Source organism: Tinamus guttatus, unplaced genomic scaffold (genome assembly GCF_059628265.1).
Source record: "Tinamus guttatus ecotype Peru unplaced genomic scaffold, ASM5962826v1 Tinamus_guttatus_pri_ptg000027l, whole genome shotgun sequence".
In the NCBI taxonomy this organism is placed as follows: domain Eukaryota; kingdom Metazoa; phylum Chordata; class Aves; order Tinamiformes; family Tinamidae; genus Tinamus; species Tinamus guttatus.
The window spans coordinates 1177023-1198491 of NW_028288561.1; the positions used below are offsets into that span (position 1 = coordinate 1177023).

General features: G+C 47.2%; 1 protein-coding gene across 1 annotated transcript; it reads right to left on the reverse strand.

Moving 5' to 3' along the window:
• Nucleotides 1–362: 362 nt before the first annotated feature.
• CASS4 (Cas scaffold protein family member 4) lies at nucleotides 363–12973 on the reverse strand. Its single transcript, XM_088527590.1, has 7 exons — nucleotides 12880–12973; nucleotides 12292–12362; nucleotides 9288–9713; nucleotides 6585–6689; nucleotides 5421–5564; nucleotides 2385–3698; nucleotides 363–879 (listed from the first exon to the last, which is right to left on the reverse strand). The coding sequence occupies exons 1-7, from the start codon at nucleotides 12971–12973 to the stop codon at nucleotides 466–468; spliced, it is 2568 nt and encodes an 855-aa protein (XP_088383716.1). The 3' UTR covers nucleotides 363–465.
• Between the last annotated feature and the right edge of the window lie 8496 nt (nucleotides 12974–21469).

A 21469-nucleotide genomic window follows, 5' to 3' on the forward strand; every position in this document is an offset into this window, starting at 1 on the left:
TGATAGCTTCACACAGCAACATGTCATAACTTATGGATCGACATACCCCAAAATGTAGAGAGACCTTAAGTACCCCCATAGAAAAAAAAAATAGAAAAATATATTTTATATCTGCTGGTTTTGTTTTAAAAAAATGTTCAGATCGGATACTAAACAAATCAGATACTAAAATAATTGTGCTAAAATAATTGGACACGGAGAAGTAGAGGTTTCCAGAGTCTGAAGGGTGGAAAAAAAGGACAGGTTTAATTACACAGATGCTCTTCTGGGCCAGTGTGCTGCCGTGGGGCCTTGGCCTGCTGAGGGTGCATCAGTGCCCAAGGGAGCTGCCCAGCCCTACATGGGAGCTCATCTCCTGGAGCTGCTTTTGCCTCCTTGCTGGCAAATGCCAAAAAAAATTAAAATTATAATAGTGGAGAAATTCAGGTTTTCACCAATATTACTAAAAAACCAGTGAAGTTTCTTTCATTCCATCATTGCTCTGAACTGCTGTATGTATTTAGAGAGCTCATCGGTTCGGTTCTGCAGTTCCCTCGTTGCGTCTGCGTTTGGATACTGGATTGCAGCGTTCTTGGTGGCGAGCGCCAGGTTCTTGAGCAGGCTGCAAAATCGGCTGCTGCTGTGGAGAATGTCATTGCGAGCGTCTTTTTCTTGAGTTTCCTGGCAGAGAGAATCCACTAACTTCTGTCCCACCATAATGATCAGTTTGCTGTGCGAGATGAAGATTTCAGGGGGCTGGTTATTGCTGAGGCTGTCAGTGAAGACACCAATTGCCTTGTTTAGGGCTCCAAAACACAGCCGACAGTGTTCCGAAAGAGGGATTTTCTTCGCAGAGTCCTGCTTGCTATGAATTATATTCCTTTTTGCAGTTGGCAAGACCTAGAAAAAGGTTGAAAAACAACAACAAAAGTCTCAGCATGGCAGCACACAGTTTCTTTATTTGTTCTACCCTGTATTCTTCATGTTTCTTCCCTTCAATGGACTTTTATTAGCTAGGAAACTTCAAACTGTCACAGCCCCATTTGCAAATGTTTCTCCTTCCTTAAAGCACTTCTTAAAAAAATAGTATTTTCTCCCAATTACCTTTTCTCTGAACAAGTTTCACTGGTAATACAGTTTTAATAATGGATGGCACCCAAAGTGCGGTAGTTAAACATCAATCTTTTATACAGTGTGGACTTCCAGTTTGCAGATCATATAGTACTGACTTCATGCGGGTTATGAATGATTGAAAATGTAGAAACACAAGATAGTGAATCCTTAAACCAGTGCTCTGTAGTATATTTTGAAATATCTCCCATCCTTATATTCATTACATATGAGGAAAATAAGTGTTTTGCACAATTTTTCAGCATTAGTTCAAAGAACTAGCCTTGGAAGTATGATTAAGTTAAAAACAATATTTCCATATATCAATGTATGTGTCCTAACCCAAGTTATTTTGAATTTTAGCAAGCACAGAAATTGGGGACAATAAGTCCTTATAAGTAATACTTTTCAAAATCAAGAATACCTTTGTTTTTGAATCTGTATTCTTCTTTGCTACCTCTGTAGTTGAACGCATTTTCTGTGCCTGTTATAAATCAAAATGCAAACAAGTTGAAATGGTTTACATAAAGTATTTGGGTTTACCTTATTTCAGGGAAAATGTCTGCTTGCTTTGCTGCTTTATGTGCTACAGCAATAGGCAGCCTATATGGACTACAATGATAATTTCATTAGAAGTAAGTGTATTTTCTTCTACTAAATTACAGTGTGTGATCCTGCAAGATCTAAGACTGAAACTAATCTGAACAAAATGTAACGCATCTTAAATTCTAAGGAATTCTAAGGCACCTTTTCTTTCTAAAATCACTTAAGAGAGTTACATTCTTGGCAGGCGTTCTGGTACTCTCAGGAGAATCATTCCTCCAACAATCACCCAGAACTTTCTAACAAAGAAAATTGACAATTCACAGCAAGAGTTTAATTTATTTTTAAGTGATTTTTTTCCCTACAAAACTATTTCTCTGACTCATGCCAATTTAGAAAGTCAAGATTTCCTGTATCATGGTGGCAGAATCAACACACAGAATACATTAGCAAGAATAGAACTACTAGTCTGAAGAGAGGAAATATACTGCATAGACCCCGAGTAGAAGCTATGTACCAAATGAATTTAAATGGGTGAGCTAAAATGTTTTCTGGGGGCTGCCTGGGTGACTCCAGTTCTCTCTAATTACTGATCATGGCACCTGCACCCTCTAGGACTCCAATAACATCCTGAATTCCTACCGAGTCTGGAAAAAGAAGCTTGCACTAATACAAAGTGAAAACAGTTAAAGTAGCCTAATACCCGCCAACAGTCAAGCAGAGTATAGGTGTTCCAGTCATGTTGTACCAACCTGTAGCTGGACATAATCGCAGTCCTCAATGGCGTTTTCTTTTGGCTTGTCAGAAAAGACTTGACTGTGATTTGGTTTATCATTTCTTTGAAGTGAATCCACTTCTGTTCTTCTGGGCAGGGTGATTTGCTTGGCCATTTTATATTCTGTGTTCATTTTTGATGGCTTCATTTCTTGCTCCTTGTCATTCTTTCGGAAGAGAAGCTTTCCATTGGCAATGATGATGGATACGAATCTCTTGATGTCATCTGGAATTGTGCGAGCTACCATAACAAAGCGATCGAGATCGTCTGGGTTGTTCTGAGGTTTCTTCATAACCAACTCCTCTAGCGACCAGTTGCAGTTGTTTAATGCTTCTCTTGTTTCTATTAAGATTTGGAATGAGTTCACAAGAATTTCTAGCTGTTTTTTAATTCGGGTCTGAAGGTTATTATCAGTGACGTAAGAGGCATTTGCCTTTACAACTTGAGCAAAGGCCAAGAATTCTCCCATTGATACTTTTATGTGATCAACTGCTCTATGGATTTCTTCAATGTTTTTCTCTAGGTGTTCTTGTAATCTCCATTTACTGCTCACGAAGATCATTAAACTCGCAACAGAGCTCGATACGCCGTGCTGCAATCTAGTCAGTGTCTCTATGGCCCCCTCGAGGTCTAGTTTGATTTCTTTGCCAGGCTCATCTGATGATGACACAGAAAAGGACTCAGCAGAAGAGCCTGAGGATGTAGAGGTAGTGCTGGTCCTATCCACACTGGAAAGGGATACTCTGTCCTCGTCTAATTTTACATCTCTTGAGAGCTGTGGAGGGACATGGTATGCTTGGTCTCCAGAACTTTTGTTGTGTTTTCCCGTCTCTTTCCTGCACTGCAAAGCTTTTGGAATATCATAAACATTCCCTTCAGCAGTCCGATTCTCAGCCTTTGGAGTTGAGTGACTTGGGGCTACATCCTGGGTGCCGTTTGGTCGCAAAAGGAGCATGTCCCGTGAAGATGGAACGTCGTAGAGAGGGACATCCGGAAACACGGCTTTGTTTTGGGGTGGTGGAACATCGTATAACTGTGGAGTTGCAGCTTTGGCTTCAGTATTTGTCATCAGTGCCCTGTACCTGGCTGGTGGTATATCATACAGCACCGCGTTCTCCAAGGAGTGGCCAAGAGGGCTCTGTTTTATTCCCTTTTTCTCTGGTGATACTGGAATATCATAAATCCATTCTGACTTCCGAGGATTTGGCAAGGTGTTGTAATGGCCCCAGCACTTTTTCTGAGATCCATTTTCTGAAACATCAGGTTCTCTTTTAGGAGGGACATCATATAACTGCAACAGAGCACGCAGGAGAATAAGCAGCGTTTATAAACAAGAGAAATGACCGTTCTCAGATAGCTTCAATGAGTTTACCTTTTTACTTGACAGAGGTTTGCTAGGACAGATACCAATCTCATTTAGTGCCTTATGATAAATGCTTGTGCGTAGCAGAAATGTGCGCTGGAAAATGTGCATGCAGGAATGCCTTGGGTATAAGGAATTCTGGAGTAATAACAACAGGCACTTGGGGACAGGTCACACCTGGGTGCTTCACAAGCCTGAGCAGGAGGCAGTGCGAGGAATTACACGAGTGGGCAGCCACACAACACTAAAGTCAAGCTTCAGGATTTGCAGATTGAGCAGGGGAGTGCAGGCAGGACTGCTTCAGACCATAGCCAGAATTTTACACATTTCCCATGGATGAAGAATTGTAAGAAAATTTGATTTTGGAAGCAGCTATAGACCATGTCTCCGAAAGCAAATCTGCTCCAGGCTGCTGCAGCTGGTCAGTAAAACTGTTAACAGCCACGAAGCTGCCAAGAGGATCAGCTCCAATGAGCTCTTGCCTGCCGTGCCAGGCGCCAGGCTGGGGCACAGACAGCCCTACGGGCCCCTCTGAGCCCCGCACTATGCACGAGTGGCTTCTCTGCTGTGGGGTAGCCACAAATCTCAGCTACAAAACCAGGAGGCACCGGACTCCCTGTGCAGGGTGGTGAGCCCTGAGCTCAGGGGCTTCCACATGCCAAGGAACCTGTCAAAATCTTCTTGGATCCCAAAACTGTTCAGCAAAGCTGAGGCATTTCACACTTGGCTAATCGAGAGTTCCCACCAGATATTTGCTTTGTCGTGAAATTTCGGTCCAGCCCGTTATCCAAGAATGCCGCTTCCCACACGGTGGGAAAGAGTTGGGAAGGCTGATTCCTCCCTCGTGGTTGTAGCGCAGAGCCGGGGATGCTGCCGTTCCCAAAGGAGGCAGCAGGACACGGAGAGCCGGAGCCCTCTCCTCCCCGCTGGCTTGCGGCCCTTCTGGGGCTGCGTGTCCTTGCTGCCCTGGCTGTGCTCCACAAACCCAAGGGCTCTTCCACAGATATCGACGGGGAAGGGTGGCGTTCATCTCCGGAAAGCCTCAGGGTTTGGGAAAGCGTGGAGGACAGCAAAGGGAAGCAGGCAAGGCAAGGGTTTAAGTGTGAATCATCCGTCTTTGCTTTGTTATACCCTGGTATGGAAAAGTAACACATTTCAAATCGTGAAAAGGATTAAGGAGAACTGTTTTCAGCCAAGCTATATATTGAGTACACATTTTTTTTTTTTGCTTTATAGTTATAATAATATTGCTATTTTAGGCAGGTAAACTGGAACTGAGTTTCTCGTCCAAAGTTTTGCAGTGACTCAGTGGCAGATCATCATATACTTGAGTTATATCTCACCATTAAAATGTGAACAGTTTGTGCCTGTCTCTGCCTAAACAGTCAGACACTCAAGAATGTAGGATGGTGAATTTTCCACATTCACACTTTTCCCAGTACCCTAAAAAGACAGCAAGTGCCAGCCCTGCTGGGTGTCCTGACTACCAGAAGCCAGGTGGGATTTGTTCCTTTCACATGAGGGACCAAGTGCTGCTCCCAGCCCTGACACTGTCACCTGCAAACCCGCCTCAGGGGAGCTCAGCACATCCGAGCAGTGTCCCTGTGCTAAGGACACGTTGCTCTCTCCTATCCAGTGGTTCTTACTCACGTTGCTCCCCGGGGCGTCCTTCTGGGTCCCTGCCTTTTCTGGGCTGGCCGGGATGTCGTAAACCTGCTTCGTCTCTTCCCGGAAAGCCTCTGTGGATCCGAAGGGCGCGGAGCCCTTCCTTCGTGTGGGTGGAGTGGCACCGCTCTGGTCAAAGGAGAACGCACAGCTTGGTGTTAGTTGTTCCCGAGCCCGCAGGGACATTGTGGTACCAAAGGCTTCGGGCCACGTGGCCCGGAGCTCCCCGTTACCACAGTGTGGTGGGGACGGGAGAACGCACAGCTTGGTGTCAGTTGTCCCCGAGCATGCAGGGACATTGTGGTACCAAAGGCCTTCGGGCCACGCGGCCCGGAGCTCCCCGTTACCACAGCGTGGTGGGGACGGGAGAACGCACAGCTTGGTGTCAGTTGTCCCCGAGCCCGCAGGGACATTGTGGTACCAAAGGCCTTCGGGCCACGCGGCCCGGAGCTCCCCGTTACCACAGCGTGGTGGGGACGGGCGCTAGGTGGTGCAAGGAGGCCGTCCCCAGCGCCTCGGCCTCTCGCTCCGAACGGGACCACCCCGTTGGTACGGAGCGGGCAGGACAAGATGGTTGTTGATGACTGGCCTGACATTCAGTCCCCCCCGGGAATCGCGGTGCCAAGAACAGGATCATATGACAGGTTGCTTCAAGGGCTGGATCCAAAAGGCTCTTACGCCTAATGTATCAGGGTTACATGATCTAATCCCCTGCATTTTGTTGCCCAGAGGGTGACATTTTAGTTTCCATTTGCACATGCACTAATGCTTCTTCTGTAAACATTTTGGGACAGCTTATAGAAAACACTTTAACCTTCCCAGTCAACAGGGAAAAAAAAAGTGCTTTTCCTCACGGATAAACCAAGAGGTTGGTGGCTCTGTGTGACATGGGGAATTCATCCATAAAAAGGTGCCTCATAACTGAGTCAAGGTAAAACCAAAAGTGTTCATTGGAAACATAACCAGATTTAAGACATGTTTCTCTAACAAATTCAAAAGAGAACTGCTTTAGGTTTTGAACTTCCCTAAAAAAAAGTGAGTTTCTGCCTAATTTTAGAGAAGACTTAAAAACAAACAGGAAAATGGTAGAATTCCCTCTGAAGTGGGTTCCAGGGTGTCCTGGGAGGGACGTGCCATGACAGGACTCACCCGTGTGAACAGGGCGTCGCGGCGCGGCGCTGCGGGGACGTCGTAGAGCTCCCGTCCGACGTTGGGCACGGACGCCCAGCACGCCCGCGGGAGCGTGAGCAGGTGCTGGGAGGGAAGAACAGCATGAGAAACCCCCAGGACCGCCTTTAAAACGCGCTTAGTTCAGCAGAGCACATAGAGAGGAAACGCTCCTAAGCGATTCCAAACCTTTCCAACATTCACTGAGGCTAGTGGACAAGGGCTAACCTGAAAAGCGGGCCTGCTGTTTCTCCTTGTGATGGTAATGGCAATCCTTCTTTGCCAGCATTTCTACGTTATCTCAGATAGGAATCGACACATACAAATTAAAGACAATCTGACTTATTAACCAAAGGAGGGAAATGACTGGGAGAAAATACAGCTTTAGATATCATCTAAGGCTTTGGACCACGCAAAAGCAGAACCACCGAAAACAGAAACAGGGGAATTTCTACTTCCGCAGTCTCGCAGAGAGCCATTAGGTCAAACCACATATAATGGGAGCTCGAGCAGCAGAAGGTCCAGGTAGAGACACATTATTTCATGCTAAAGTAAGATTTACTCACTCAGAATGAATAAACATGATTACTTCAATGTGCTGTCCAGCTCCATAAACAGAGAACTTGGGATAGAAATTCCATTATCTGGGTCAGTTACAGATTAATTTTCTTTGCTTCATCAGAGGGGCAGCTAGTCAAGATGCCACGTGTTGGAAAGGGACTTTTTATTGACCCCCAAACCGTTAGGAGTTTTACTTGTGGGCTCAGCCTGGCTCTCCCCAGCCAGTTTAGAAATGGACTGTTACCAAACTGTTGACCCGTGGAAACACCATTGGAGCTCAGATGTCACAGCAGGTTATTTAAAAATTGGAGATCGTATTCTACAACATACGAGTTGAAGTCACTTAATTTAGTGGAAATGCGGTAGAGGAACAGGATTACATCTGCCTGTTTCTTATTTGTGAAAAGTTTTCTCTGAAGAAAGGAAATGAAAAATTAACACAAAACCCCCTTGTGTTCTGCAGTATGAGTTACCCTGCTTGCAAAACAATACTAAGAGAAGCATAAAAGAGAATTTTCTGAGATAAGGATAAAAGATAAATGGTAGCCTTAGCCCAAACCTGTTTTCCGTAGGGTGAGTCGTACTCCAGAAGTAATAAAAGGGAAACTCACTAAATATCAGTTCTAGCTCTGAGGAGAATAAAGTATTTTAAAGTACTTTCAGTCACGGTAGAGCAAGAAACTGCCCTGTGTATTAATCGACAAATAAAGAAATGACAGTGCTTTTACGCAGGCTGACAGCACACCGGCTCTGGGGGTTTTGTTTTGTTTTACTGCTCTCAGACAGCTCCCTTCAATCCTCACAGGGCTGCAGGCAGCTGCTGGGAGGACAGCTGGGTATGCGGGGAGCCCTGCCAGTTGTCCCACGGGATCCGCGCGGCGATCCGGAGCACCTCGGCTCGCGGCCGGCGCTCCCGGGGCTCTCGGCCCGCGGCCGCGTGCGGTTGTGCAGGAGCCGGGGCAGTTGTTGGAGGAGCAGCTGGGACGTGGTGCAAGGGGCAGCCCAGGGAAATCGGAACGTCTGAATAGCAAAAGCAGGGCAGGACGTTGCCTTTTGGTGTTTGCTAAACAAAACAAGGCTTGGGTATCAGAGGGCATTATTGTAAGCCCATGAAATGACAGACCCAAAAAGCCAATTACCCAAAAAGCCAATTAATTCTTACCTTGTGCCACTCATTCAAATAAATAGATGATGTCAGTTGGCAACTTTGGGACCTCATTTGCTGACATGATGTGCAAAACGTGTATTGATACCACACACTATTTGTGAATGTTTGTGAAGGACTCTTCAGGGTTAAGAATGAGGAGAAATCAGGTCATACCGAGTGCAAAAAGGTTTTTTTGTTTGTTTGTTTGTTTTTTTTCCAGATGTCACCCAATTTGAGTTTGCAGGGAAGAAAAAAAGGGGGCCGGATCAGAAAACTCAGGTCAGGAAACTGTAATGAAACCCTGGAGAATAAGGCTTGGAGCTTCCCCTGTGGCGTCAGGGGCTGGTGGCTGCTCCCGTCCCTCGCAAACCCAGACTGGCAGAGCCACTTGCACGTGGGCAATGAATCCCTGTCTCCTCCAGCATGGCTAGAGCAGGAGCTGTCTGGTTTACGTGAGTCTAATGACCAGCTTGAATGGCAGAAGGGACAGCAGCAGCACTCTGAGCTTGCTGAGGAGCTGGAAACAGGAAAAACTAGATCAAAGAAAGCCATCTCAGCAAGGGCGCTTTATTACAAGTCATCTTCCTGCGCAGACGATTGTAAAGACCCCGCATAGGCCCAGAGGGATCTTGTAGATGCCTCCTTTGGATGCACAGCTCCATCACAGGAGGAAGTTCTGGATCTTGCTAATTTAATTTTGGGAATGGGCTTGCAAATCATTTCTAGGCTCCTCCAAGCAAGTTGTATATTCTTTACTTACTGTCCTATTCTACAGCTGTCCTAAACTGTCAAAAAAAAGTGGAAATATCATGTTTTGCCCAGAGCAGCACTTCTTGCATATTGCTATATGCTGTAGTAGAATTTTTAAGTTTCCTAAACATAATTTGAATAACTTTTCTGCAAAATCAGCATTTTCATCTCCTAATAAACATTTTAATTATACCATTTTTTCCTTCATTACGTGCTCATTTTCTTACCTGGTTTGTTGAGCTCTGGATCCTTTCGCTGAGCACCCGCGCAGCCAAGGCCGGTACCTGGTACAGTCCCTGGGCAGGCAGAGCGGGGATCTTGGCTGCTGATTTAACCCACCCGTCCATCTTTTCGTACGCGGGCGACGCCGCGGTGGCCTTGGGGGTGGAGGGGACCTGGTAGATGTTTTGCTGTCCCGCGGCCGCCTCGGCGCTGTCGCCGCGGCTGGACGGAGGTGGCAGGTCCTGGGCGGCAGGCAGGAGCTGCAGGCGGTTCGCAGGGGCCAGGCCCTGTCTGCCGTGGAGGGAACATTTCCACCAGCCCTCGCTGCCGACGACGTTTTGCTCGAGCACGGTCAGGATGTCCCCCCTGCGGAAGGCCAGCTCGTCGGAGCACTCGGCTTTGTTGTCGTATAGAGCCTTCGCCAGGGTGTTCTGGAGAGGAGAAACAAAACGGGGGCTCTGCACCGTTTATACCAGTAGAAATGTTACACGGGTTGCCAGTTTCGCGTTTATCTTCACTTTAATTTCAATTTAATTCAAACTCATCAGTTTTTGTACCGGACAACCTCAAGAGCATTGGTTTCATAGTGTTAAGCATTTTCAGCATGCATCCTCTGCTCTGTGCAGCGCAGAAGTAAATGATATAATACTGTTATATTTTTCTTCAGCATCTTTCCCCCCTGAGATTCTTGAAGAACACCGCTAACACTCATTATTTTGACCTTATGAAAATCCATATATAAAAGATAGGTACTTTTTCCAATGGTATTCAAAACTTTTTTATAAGAAGTCAAAGTCACACAGGAAATGCATCACCAAACCAAAGAAAATTCACACCTTTCTCACTGCTAACTAATATATCTGAGGACTTCAGCTGCACATAAGAGAGGCTAATTGTTTCTTACCTGAAAAAAAGAGAATTGTTTATTTTCCTTTACCCTTAAAACACAGAAAAGTGCCCGTGATCAGTGATGTCCTCACAAGATACCTTGGATTTGCTGCAGGACACAGACATCAGCTAGATGTGCCCATGCAGCTCCAGAAGAGAAAGCAGAATACTACCTAATGCAGAGAATCCCACGTTAATGGGGATTATTAATTAATTAATTAATTAACTCTTACACGGCCCGCCAGCTGGGGAACAAATCCAGAGATTTGTTCGTGCACTATAATGCCAAACCAGTTGGCCTGACGCGGTGCCCGCAGTTCCCTCCACAATACAGACACCACCGGCGTGCAAATCCTGGAGTATTTCATGCATCTTTCACTGTCCTCATGCTGTGCTCTAATACAGTCATGTTTTAGACAGGAAATCAAGGAAGAAGAGAGGAATGAAAAGGAAGAGAGTAGCATCACAGAATATCCCACAAAATCTGTGAGATAACAAATATTCATATTTGCCAGGGATCTAGAGGGCTGCTTGACCACAGAGGAGCCCTAGCTGCCTTCATTGAAGCTGATAAATTTGTGGCAATTATAAGTGTGTGGATAAACTTGTTTATTTTTAGCATATGAGGATATGCTAATCCTAAATGCAATTGCTTAATCATTACAAGCTGATGGTTAATGCACAGTAGTTGCAGAAGGCAGCTCTGTAGAACATAGTATTTTCCAATGCAGCATCGTATTTGCCTTCAACTTTAAAACGAGGCTGACGACTCCCCCCTGGACGTGTTCTAGCATTCATTTCTTATCAGAAAGAGCAAGTCGTGTCCAGAGAGATAGTGCCCCCATAGGAAACACGATGCCTTGTGTCTTTGTCCAGAGCATTTGCTGTAGAGCAACAGCTGGTTTGAAGTAGCAGCAGCAGAAAATCAATTTGTCAGCCCAGCTGATGAAGGGGCCTCTTGTTAGCAGCCTCCGTGTCTTTGTGAGGGTGCCCATGAACAATGGCCTTGTTGTGACACACGAGTTTGTCCGTCAGCAGCTGTCCGAGATGGACAACAACAGCCCCGTTTTCCTGGTGTCATAGGGTGGCTCAAACAGTCCTCTTGCCTTGGACACAGTAGTCCACCGTCTCTGTGGGCAATGGCAAATGCTCCGAACCACCTGTGTTTAAATCAGCCCTCCAGGAATCTCCTCACACACTGCAGCCTGGGGAGGGTTTGGGTCCATACATGGTTGCAATTGCAAATAGATAATTAAAATAATATAGAGAAACAACTTTTCCTGTTATTAATTGGTGACACTTCTGGGTTTGTCTTAACTTACAAGTTAAGACCTTTTTTATTGAGCATTGTAAAAACAAAAAACCACATTAGAAGCTGGTCCCTCTTGTTAGGTGTGAAGAGGATGGGCAGGCAAAGCGAGTGCCCCCCCTGTTCTGCAAACGGGCAACTGAAACCCTGAGAGCTTGATCCAAGACCACACAGGAAACCCGTGGTACAGCCAGGAAGCCAACGTGGAGGAACCGAGGTCCTGGCTCGTAGACAAGACCGTCCTGCTCAGTTACACCAATAGAAACAAGAGGAAAACTTGGTTCACGGTGTCATTTTACAAGATAGCTAATTGTAAACATTTTTTCCAGCTAATTCTTTCTTCTTGGAATAGCAAGCTGAATACATCGTAGAACCAAATTATTTAGTTAATCAATGTACAAGTCTAACTTCAAATCTCAGTTGTTTTAGAGTAAATACGCTGACTTTTGCTAAAATAAATTCTGGCCCATGTACCTCACTGAGAATTTCTGCAAATGGCAACTCTGCACCACAGCCCAAGTTACACAAAGTGGGGAAGTGCTCTTCCCGTCTGCAACGTTCAAATGGGACTGCAGCAGCTCTTAGGAGGATCAAACATTTCAGCCATTCTCTCATCTCTTCTACTGGACAAACTAGATCAGCTTGCAAATGAAGTCAGAGAACAGCCAGGCCAGTGCAAGCAACAGAGAAGTCAGTACTTCACTCAACAGCAACGTATTCCATGAGGTGTTGTCAAAGCTCAGCTGACCAACATTCCATGTGCTAATGTCAGCAGTGCCAGCAGGGACCAAAAAGTGAAATTTTAAGCTTACAACATGATAGTCGCAAGCTGTTTCGGTGCGGGGGTATTCACAATATATCCCTTCAATTTTGTCTACAAAAGCTGTGCAAACATCCAAGGGCAAGTAGCCCACAGTGAGCCACCATTCGCCTTGGAACTAATCTTAAAAGGAGTTTTATAAGTAGGTTTATAAGTTCCACCTGAACTGCGGAATATGTTAGTAACTTGTAGCCACCAAAGCACAGGAAGGTCTCGGGTAAAGCTCTTTTAAAAAACACCTCTTAAAAAGTGTTGTTTTACAGTAGGGCAAACTGGCATAAATGGCAGCTCTCCTAGGATACAGTGCAGGGAAATGTACAGACCTCCCAGTTTATTGTTTCATTTATTCTTGTTCCTTTTTGGCCTCCCCTGTCAGTCATCTGTTGCAGCGAGATATGAGGATGAAAAAAACAAAACCAAACAAACCAAAAAAACCCCACTGACACCAAAGAAAAAAACCCTAACCAACTTCTTCCTTTCAGCAGGCACATCTATATATATTGTCACTGCCCACAACCTGGCATGCAGCAGTATGTTTTAAAATGAATACGAGCAATGCCACGTAACCCAAGTAACTTACCCGCTGCCAAATTCTGATCCCCCTCCAAAAACACAGAAGGGGAAGCGATTTCACAAGACATAAGAGGTTGAGCAACTTGGATTTTGTCCTGCATCCCGCCTTGCTCCTCTAGCTGCAGGACCAGCGAGCTCCTCCTCTGCTCTTATTTCCTTTCTGAGCGTTGTGGTTATTTTCTCACCTGGCCCCTCCAGCAAGGGGGCTGGTGTGAGAGAGGCCCATGGAGCTTTTCTGTTGTGCAGAATTATCCCCAAAGAGCTGCTGGCAGCTTGGAAGGCACCAGCACGAGCTGCAGCGGTCCGGGGGCCCCAGCTGTGGGATGGGTCCGTAGGAGCCCAGGGTGCTGGAGCCCCCCGTGAAGAGCCGCCCAGTGCGGCTGTAGCACCCGCCGTGCCAGGGTGACAGTACAGCCAAACACCAGGCAGCTCTGGGGGTTAAAATCACAGGGTGGTTGTGACAGGCGAGCGGCGGGTGTAGCAGGACAGATGGAGAGCTGAGGTCTACCCGTTGTATCCACAGTTACACGGACTGAGGTTGTTGTAGTGCAGGATCTGGCTTGTCTGGTTTGAGGCTGTTAGTCAGAAATCAGGCCCTATCTCCACTGCCAGCTCCCAAGGACATGTGTACAGAATCACTGTGGCAGCCCCGTTCTGTCATGTAAGCAGCAGCATCTCTGACCTGCCATTCAGTATAAACAAGTCCTGCATTCCCAGGATCGCAGAGACCTTACGGACGCCTGGATAGGAGGAAGCTGGGCTTCGGGGCCAATGGGATCTGCATTTTTTCTTTATTACCAGAGCAGCGGAAACTGCCTGTCTCACACTATCACACACAGAACGCCCTCTCGGCCAGCTGTGTAGCTCTTGGTTATTTTATGTGATCTCTTTAATGTGTCCTTGCAATAACCAGCGTAAGCACCAAAGCAACACTGAGGAGATCAAAGTGTTCTTCTGCTTTGACGCTTGTTGCTTCTTCCCCTTTGGCGGCCCTGGAAGGATTTTCCAAGATGAAGCACGTCCTAAGGGCAGGTTGCCGTTTGCCTCTTTCTTTGGCTCTTTTTCTCTCTCATCTTTATTGTTTGGATACCAGCAACACTGGGTCCCCTGCAAAGCGTAAGCAGCACTTGGGAGGCTCCACAACAAAAGCTGCTCCCTCGTGGGTAGTTTTAGTTAGTACTGAGTAATGCTGGCAATGGTACCTTTTTGTATGGTCCGTAAAATACAGTTCCATAATCCCCAACTGGGAATACTCGCATATACCCACCCTATGTGAGTATTCCCAGTGAACACATCTGTTTTCCATATACTTAGTAAATGTTTACACTGATAGAAGACAAATTAAAAAATTACAACTTCCTACAGTATTCAGTGTTACTAGGAACTCCTGACCCCTTTCCCATCCTGAACCTCATCCCGAGTCTGTAATGCTAGTAACAGAAAATCAAATCTCAGCATTGTTTCTGTATTCCCACAGTTTGTGTTTGGAAGCTCCAGACTGCTGCTATCTGCTATTTCATCTGATTTGTAGATGTGCTAATACTTCCCAGCATCTTCGTTTCTAAACCAGAGCAATTATTTTGTCTTCTCTTGCCTTTTCTTTGTTTCTTTAAAACCTACAGAAATATTCTTATAGAGAGACAGTTTTAATCCTGGGAGTTTCTTTTGTGGATGAAGCACTTTGGTTGCAGGAAAACGAGACTTAAAACAGTTGAGGAGAAGGATGTGACAGCAGTGCAGGCAGCGGGCTGTGTTTGCAGCCAGCTATGCTGATGCATCCGTGATACCCTCTGACATGTTTACATAAACGTTCCCAGTTAATCTCTTCACCTCTGAGCAAAGCTGAAGAAATAAACATTCCCCATCACCCTATGGGCTGGGAACAAGTTTCCCAGAGAAGTTTTGTTAGATAGAAGCCCAAATTCAGTCAATTTAACTTTTGCCCAATTCAATTAATTATAGACAGAGCCGAATACACATAGAAGGAGGAAGAGCATATCCTAGGAGGAGGAAGAGCACATCCTCTGCACTGCTGCGTGTCCCACGGGCTGTGTTGGTTTTCTGGGACCTGCAGAAGCTCCTTATACTTTATTGTTTGTAGGTGTATTTTTTTCTGGTTAGACAAAAAGACGTGCATAAATTAATTTGCTTTTCTGATTGTTTTCTGAACTTTTTTAGTATCTGCTTTGTATTTTACCCCCAAATTCATATCCAAACACAGATTTTAAAACATAGCAAGAAAATTCTGGTGAGCGTTAATTTTCTCTTTCTGTCTTCTAGGCAGTAAATGTTCAGCACAGAGTCTTCAAACCCGGCCCTTGCTCGTGTTCCTCTGCTTGCACAGGCGAGGGACAAGACTTTCCTAGCGTGGTCGTGGAGCAAAGCTGACCATCCACGGCTCGTACAACAGGGCGTGCTTTGAAGCAAACCTTTGTCTAGATCCCCCCTTCCTTCCAAAAAGTACTAATTAGAGAGAAAATGAGCAGGGAACAGAACCAGTCGATCCTTGGTTTTGTCTCCTGCCCTTCACCAGATGAGGAAACCGGCTTCACTCACGGTGCCGAAATCGCCATCCCCGATCAATTGTGCACGGCCACGTCCCTAATTACAGCCTCTCATTTGCAGTGGCTGCTGCAACCCTCCCCCGGGCGCAGGTGCCACAGGGTGATGTCCCCGGAGCCACAGACTGCTCCAGTGTCCCAGAAATAACCAAAGAGCTGAATAATGACCCACCCGTAAGTGAGGAGCAGATGGCGGAGCGAGGCGGCTCCTGATTCATAATGAATCAGTGGCAACGCTGCAGCTTCCCCCTCTCCATCATTGCCATTACCCGCACCAAGATGTCACCTTTTTTATTATTATTATTTTAAGACAGTCTATTAGGGTGAAGCTTCCTTTTTCTGCACTTTGAGCTTTTTTTCCATGGGAAGAGGAGTCAGTGCGTTTTTAGCTGCCCTAATCGCTGCAGGAGGCAGGGGAAGGGCCGAGCTCCTTTACACGCTCCCGAAACGCTCCCGCTCGCGGCACAGCCCGTCCTCTGCCCCCGCAAAGCTCCCGCTCGGGCTCTGCTCCGCGCCGGCCTCCGGGAGCCGCAAACGGCCCCGGGGCAGATCCCGTCCGCGCGGGCGGGCGCCCTCGCCGTGTTCCCCGAGCCGGCGCTTCCCTGGCCCTGCACCGCGGGGTCTCTCATTCAACCCCAGAGTGCAAAACCTGCCCCAGCCTCGCGCGGGTCATTTTCAAATTTCCTGGTGTTTCTATATCAAAAAGTGACTCCAGGCATAACACGTTTGTGTCAGCTGTTTCCCAGCAACTGATGGCAAAAATGCATGCGGGGCTCCTCTTTAGGATAATATATAAAGTTAAGACCGCTTTTAGTAATTTATACTCATTAATCCTAGGAAAATAAAAAAGGCAAGAGGTATCAAAGGGTGAGCCCCTTGGCTTCAGTATATTTCTGCAGTAAAGTGTAACACTACCTAACATTAACAATATAAAACCTCTCCCTTCTTGGGCAGCCTATTGTTCCTGATAAAGCATTTTCCAGCTAGGCATAGACTGTGTTTTAAAAACCATGTGTTCTGCTAGCAGCCTGTGCAGAGGAGCAACAGCACCTTTTGAACAGCAATCCCGACAGATACAGATGTTTACGCTGTATAAACCTTCATTATAAACGGAATAAACACTGCGGCTAATTGCAAGAGAAGTAAAATCCTCTACTTACATTGACCTTCATCTCGCTGCCTCCTGCCTCCCTGTCACTCCATGCCCTGCGCGAGGCGGTCGGGATCTCTCCCAGCCGGGGATCAGGCGCGGGTGCGCGCGGAGCTCCGGCCTCCTCCTTCCCGCTCCTTCCCGCTCCGCGTGGAGCTCGTTACGTAGGGAACGGGCCCCGCGGAGCCATTGGCCGCGGCTGCCCCTGCGCGGGGACCGCAGATGTCCCGGCGCGCAGAGCCCCGGGGACGCCGGCTGCGTCGCGGCTCCATCACAGCGTGGGGGCTGAGAACACGATTTCCCTCGATTTTGAGGCATATTCACAGGCTTTGCGACATCTCTTTTCTTTTTGCTCATTTTTTGTACCTGAAAGGGGTTTGGTCTCACACTTAGAGATCTTCATGTTCAGTTCTCTAGAAAATAGCACATCTCCTTTGCAGCTGTGTAAATCACCGCAAAATAATTCCCTTATTTAAAGGCACAGAACTTCAGAGGAAAGTTAAATATAATGGTAGGTTACAGGTTTTGTTTTTAAATTATTCATTTAAAAACAACAAAAAAATCACATTATTTAATATTATTGTTATGGTCGTTGCTCTCTGCTCAACACCAGCTCTGCCAAGGGGATGCTTATGCAAGTGAGCAGGCTCTAGTGCCTCTTTACTTCTTAAGATCTTGGATTTTGCACCGTTACTGCATTTGCCCTCATGTATCCTGCTTTTTTTCTAGCTACCATGAAGCTTCCTTCCTCTTTCTGTAGTAGCTTCAAATTAGGCACTCGCTCCCAAAGCCACAACCAACAAAGCAGAAAAGAAGCGGGGCTGAAATAGAAAATGTTGAATTGAAAACGCTTTCTCAACGAAGCCTGCACAGCTGGACGGGGGCCAAGCCGCTAAGGCGCCTGCCCAGATGTGCCGGAATGCAGATGTGTGTCGGGAGGAGAACCCGGCATGAAGCAACCCCTTTGGATGCCTCCTGCATGGGTTTGCTTTTTGCTCCGATTGCAACCAGCGTTTTCCCCATGTGAACGCTCCGTGTTGTGCAATGGATCAAGAACAACCCTGAGCTCCGTGTCCCGGGATTCACAAGGCTCGGAGCCCGGGGTCCCGTGTGGGGATGCTGCAGGGTGCAGCAGTGACACCCCCGGGAGCTCAAACGTCCCCCGTCCGGGCAGCGCTGGCACCTCAGCTCCAAGTGCCACCCATGGGGACCTCCACCGCAACGCGCTGACCGGGGAGGAGATGCACAAGGGGACACCTACAAAATGTGCAAGCTGGGCACGCTGGGAAAAGCGACAAATTTAATACAGACTTAATGGGTACTAAGGACATGATCCTGTTTTTCTTTTGGCACCAGGACAGTAAATGTTGTCACACAGTATGAGAACCGTTTCCTGGGCACATTCTGCAATTGTACTTTAAGTTTCACCCAGAAATGCAACATTTCCTGTGCAGACTTGGCCACGGCTACGTAAACAACAAGAAACAGCGTTTCTGGGGTGCAATCCTGAGTTCATTTGCCGAAACAGCTCATATCTCGCACACGGGGTCGAGCGGGGCCCAGCAGGAGCGGCAAGGTGCTGCCTGCCCTGGGAAAGCCTCATGGTCGGTGCATGGTGCTCCAAGAAACCCGGCGCTGGAAAACCCCACGGACGTGGGGCTTGTGCACGCCAGAGCACAGACTGCAGCCGGTGCAGTGAGCAGACACAGGGATGTGGGGATAGCGGAACCCTCTAAACCATCCCCGAATGGTCCGGCAGAAGGAAACCTGGCTTTGGAGCTGCCACCTCCCCGAGCTGTGCCTGCGCGTCCCTCATGGAGATCACATTGGTTTTGCCAGCAGCAAACCCTTCAAGAACACTGAAAACACCGTACCCAGAAACAGAAACGCTTTTCTCGGAAGAAAGGTGAAACACGCTCCGCATCTCTGCATCGTTTCTAATGACTTAATACACAAAATTCTCATCTTTATAGACATAAAGCGGACACAGAAAAAAAAAATTGTGTATGACAAAAGGCTCATCAAGCTGGGACCAAATGATTTTTCCACTAGATTTTGTTTCAAATGTACAGGCAGCAGTTTATTTACAGTAAACATTGAGCTGATAATCCAAGATGAAAAGAATAAATCCATTACACTTCTTATTAAGCTTGCAGACAGCAGGAAGAACAAAGCACTGCATTAGAAGACAAACTTCAGCGTTTTCTGACCTTTATAGCTTCAGGAAGCTAGCATATATGTATATAAAATCATATCACATCTAATATGAACAAATGAATAATTTCACCAAAAAAAACACCACATAAACTAGTTTCAATCTTTCAAAACAAGCCAAAATAATACTTTACATATTCTGCTGTTTTATTTCTAATGTAGGAAAACTCCCTATTGTGCAAACAGATCCCCTGGACTCCTGCTGCTCCCAGTCTCTGGCAATACAAGCACATATCGAATGTTATTACAGCACGGCAGCAAGATGGATGGAACCATGAAGGTACCTGTTGATTTTGTCACAGATTTGCTCATTTGCAGGCGTTTGCTACCTGTGAATCTGGCTTCATTGAGAGCCCTGCCCAGAAAGGCATTTGCACCAGTCAATGATCTGACTCAACAGAAAGCCCAGGGATCCCTCAGGCACAGGAGCATCCCAACACCGGGGATCACCACGCAGCATCTTGAGTTCAAAACATTACACAAACAATTAAAAAAAAATAGCCCTAGTTTATATGCTGTACTCAAAATCTAGACCTACCTTTGCAGTTCCATTGACTCCTCTGGTCGTATTCATGGTTGTCTTTCACAGCATGGAAGCTTCGCTTTAAGCAGTGCAGACAACTACCCCCAGACAGAGACCTGTGTTTTGTGGGCAGTGTCAGGAACTGTTTCTCAACAAGCCCATCTGACAGCTCTCCTCATAATGGCACTTAGGAAGTGGTACAAAAGAGTCTCGTGAAAGACTCTTAAAAAGAAATAAAGCAGAGAAACCCCAGCAGCATCCAGCGCTGAGAAGAAAGTTGCCTGCAAGGGGAATTTTCCTTGAGCTCTCTGTCACCAACTTGTCACAATGAACCAGCCTGTTCCTGTATTTCCTATTTTAGAAATGTAATGACTACAAGAATACGAAGCACCACAAGAGGCTGCACAGTGCTTGATAGAAAGAAGTGCCATAATCACATTAATTCAAGATCGGTAAGTCAAAATTTTTAATGACTTTCAGAGCTGCCTCATCCTTTAACACACTCTATACAATTTTTTGTTAGGCAAAGAAAGGGCTTTGGGAATTAACAGAAACCTTACATTTTACCTGGGGCTGAATTCTTTATAAGACTCCTTCGAGGTTTAAGCACACACAAATGAGACGTTGGCAGAACTATGCTTGTGAGTGGAGGGTCCATCTCATGCCAGGTTTCCTCCTGCAGACTATGATCTCCCTATTTTCCCATTACTGCATTTAATGAGGGGCTTCCCAGGTTTTCCTTGGTGGAAAGAGGACATCCACGTCCAGGAAATGAGAAGAACATTATGTCCCAGCCCACTACCCTCAAACAGAGCATGTTTCAGTAGGTGGCAAACACGGCCAGTTCCACAAGCGCCCGTTGCAGAGAGGCCTTCCCCGATCCGCGTGCCAGCCGCAAGGCGGCCAACTCCGCGTGCCGAAAATCCCCAAAGCCAGAAAGACACAAGCTGGAATGATGATTTAAGAGGAGGGGGTTGTTGAGCTAATGCTTTAGCCCTCGAGTTACCTCACGCTGCTTCCCTTACAGCTTGTTCGGTGCGGCAGGAAGAGCTTCCGTGTTGGGTGGCAGTAGAGACTGGTACTAATTCCAAACCGGCCCCTCGTGCAAACAACAGGCCAAAACGTGGGGTGATGGTTCAAGCCAGGGGTCCCCGGGGGCAGTGGCAGCTTTCGGAGGCCCAGGTGTAACTACACCCACCACGAGGCCACAGGCGAGGCCTGCTTCCTGCTGGGAACTGCTGGCAACACTCACCCTTCCCAACACCAAGACTGAAGAGATGGGACCCGAACGGGTGGGGGAAGATGTTTCCCTGGAACATGAAGCCTTGTCAAAACTGCAGCGTGAAGGCAGAACAGAGAGGCCCGTCGCTCAGCCGGCGTCGCCGCGGTGCCCTCAGGGCTGCTGTGCGGGTGAAGGCCGCTCTTGTGCACAAGGGTGATGGGCTTCCACCGTCGCCCTCGCGGCCAGAGGTTCAAAGGCCCTGACAGCTCATCCCAGGCGAGAGTTCTGTTTTGCAAGGGCCTTGTTTACACATTTGCTTCCTCTTTAAGCTGGAAGAGGAGCCGACTTTAAAGCTTTGAGGAACAAATTTTGAAAGAAGAGAATGGCAAAGTTATTAGCCTCAAACGAAAACGTCTGGCAGGGCAGAGTGATAGAAAAGCCAAGGTACAGGCTGGACACCAGGTTTACACAAGTATCTGTATCTCAGCAGCCGGAGGAGACGGCTGTCTCCACGCTCTGGTCCTGAGGAACACGCACTGGCAGCGGGTCCCTCAGGAACGCCTCTTCGGAAGCCCCGGAGCTGCTCGGGGAGGAAACGCAGATCCTGCCTTTCCCTCGGAGCGGGGCTGCTGCAGATCCTGCCTTTCCCTCGGAGCGGGGCTGCTGCAGATCCTGCCTTTCCCTCGGAGCGGGGCTGCTCCAGATCCTGCCTTTCCCTCGGAGCGGGGCTGCTCCAGGACCGGCTGGGAAGCCCTGCTGAGCTACGGAACAAAGGAACTAACGCGGCACATCCCTTCCTGCCATAAGGAAGGCTTCTTAATGCAGCCACCTCTGTTTTAATCCATCACTACAAGTGTTGTGCAGGTACACGCATTTCATTTCTCCTCTGCAGCAACAAAACCACTTAAAACAGATTCTGTCTTTAGC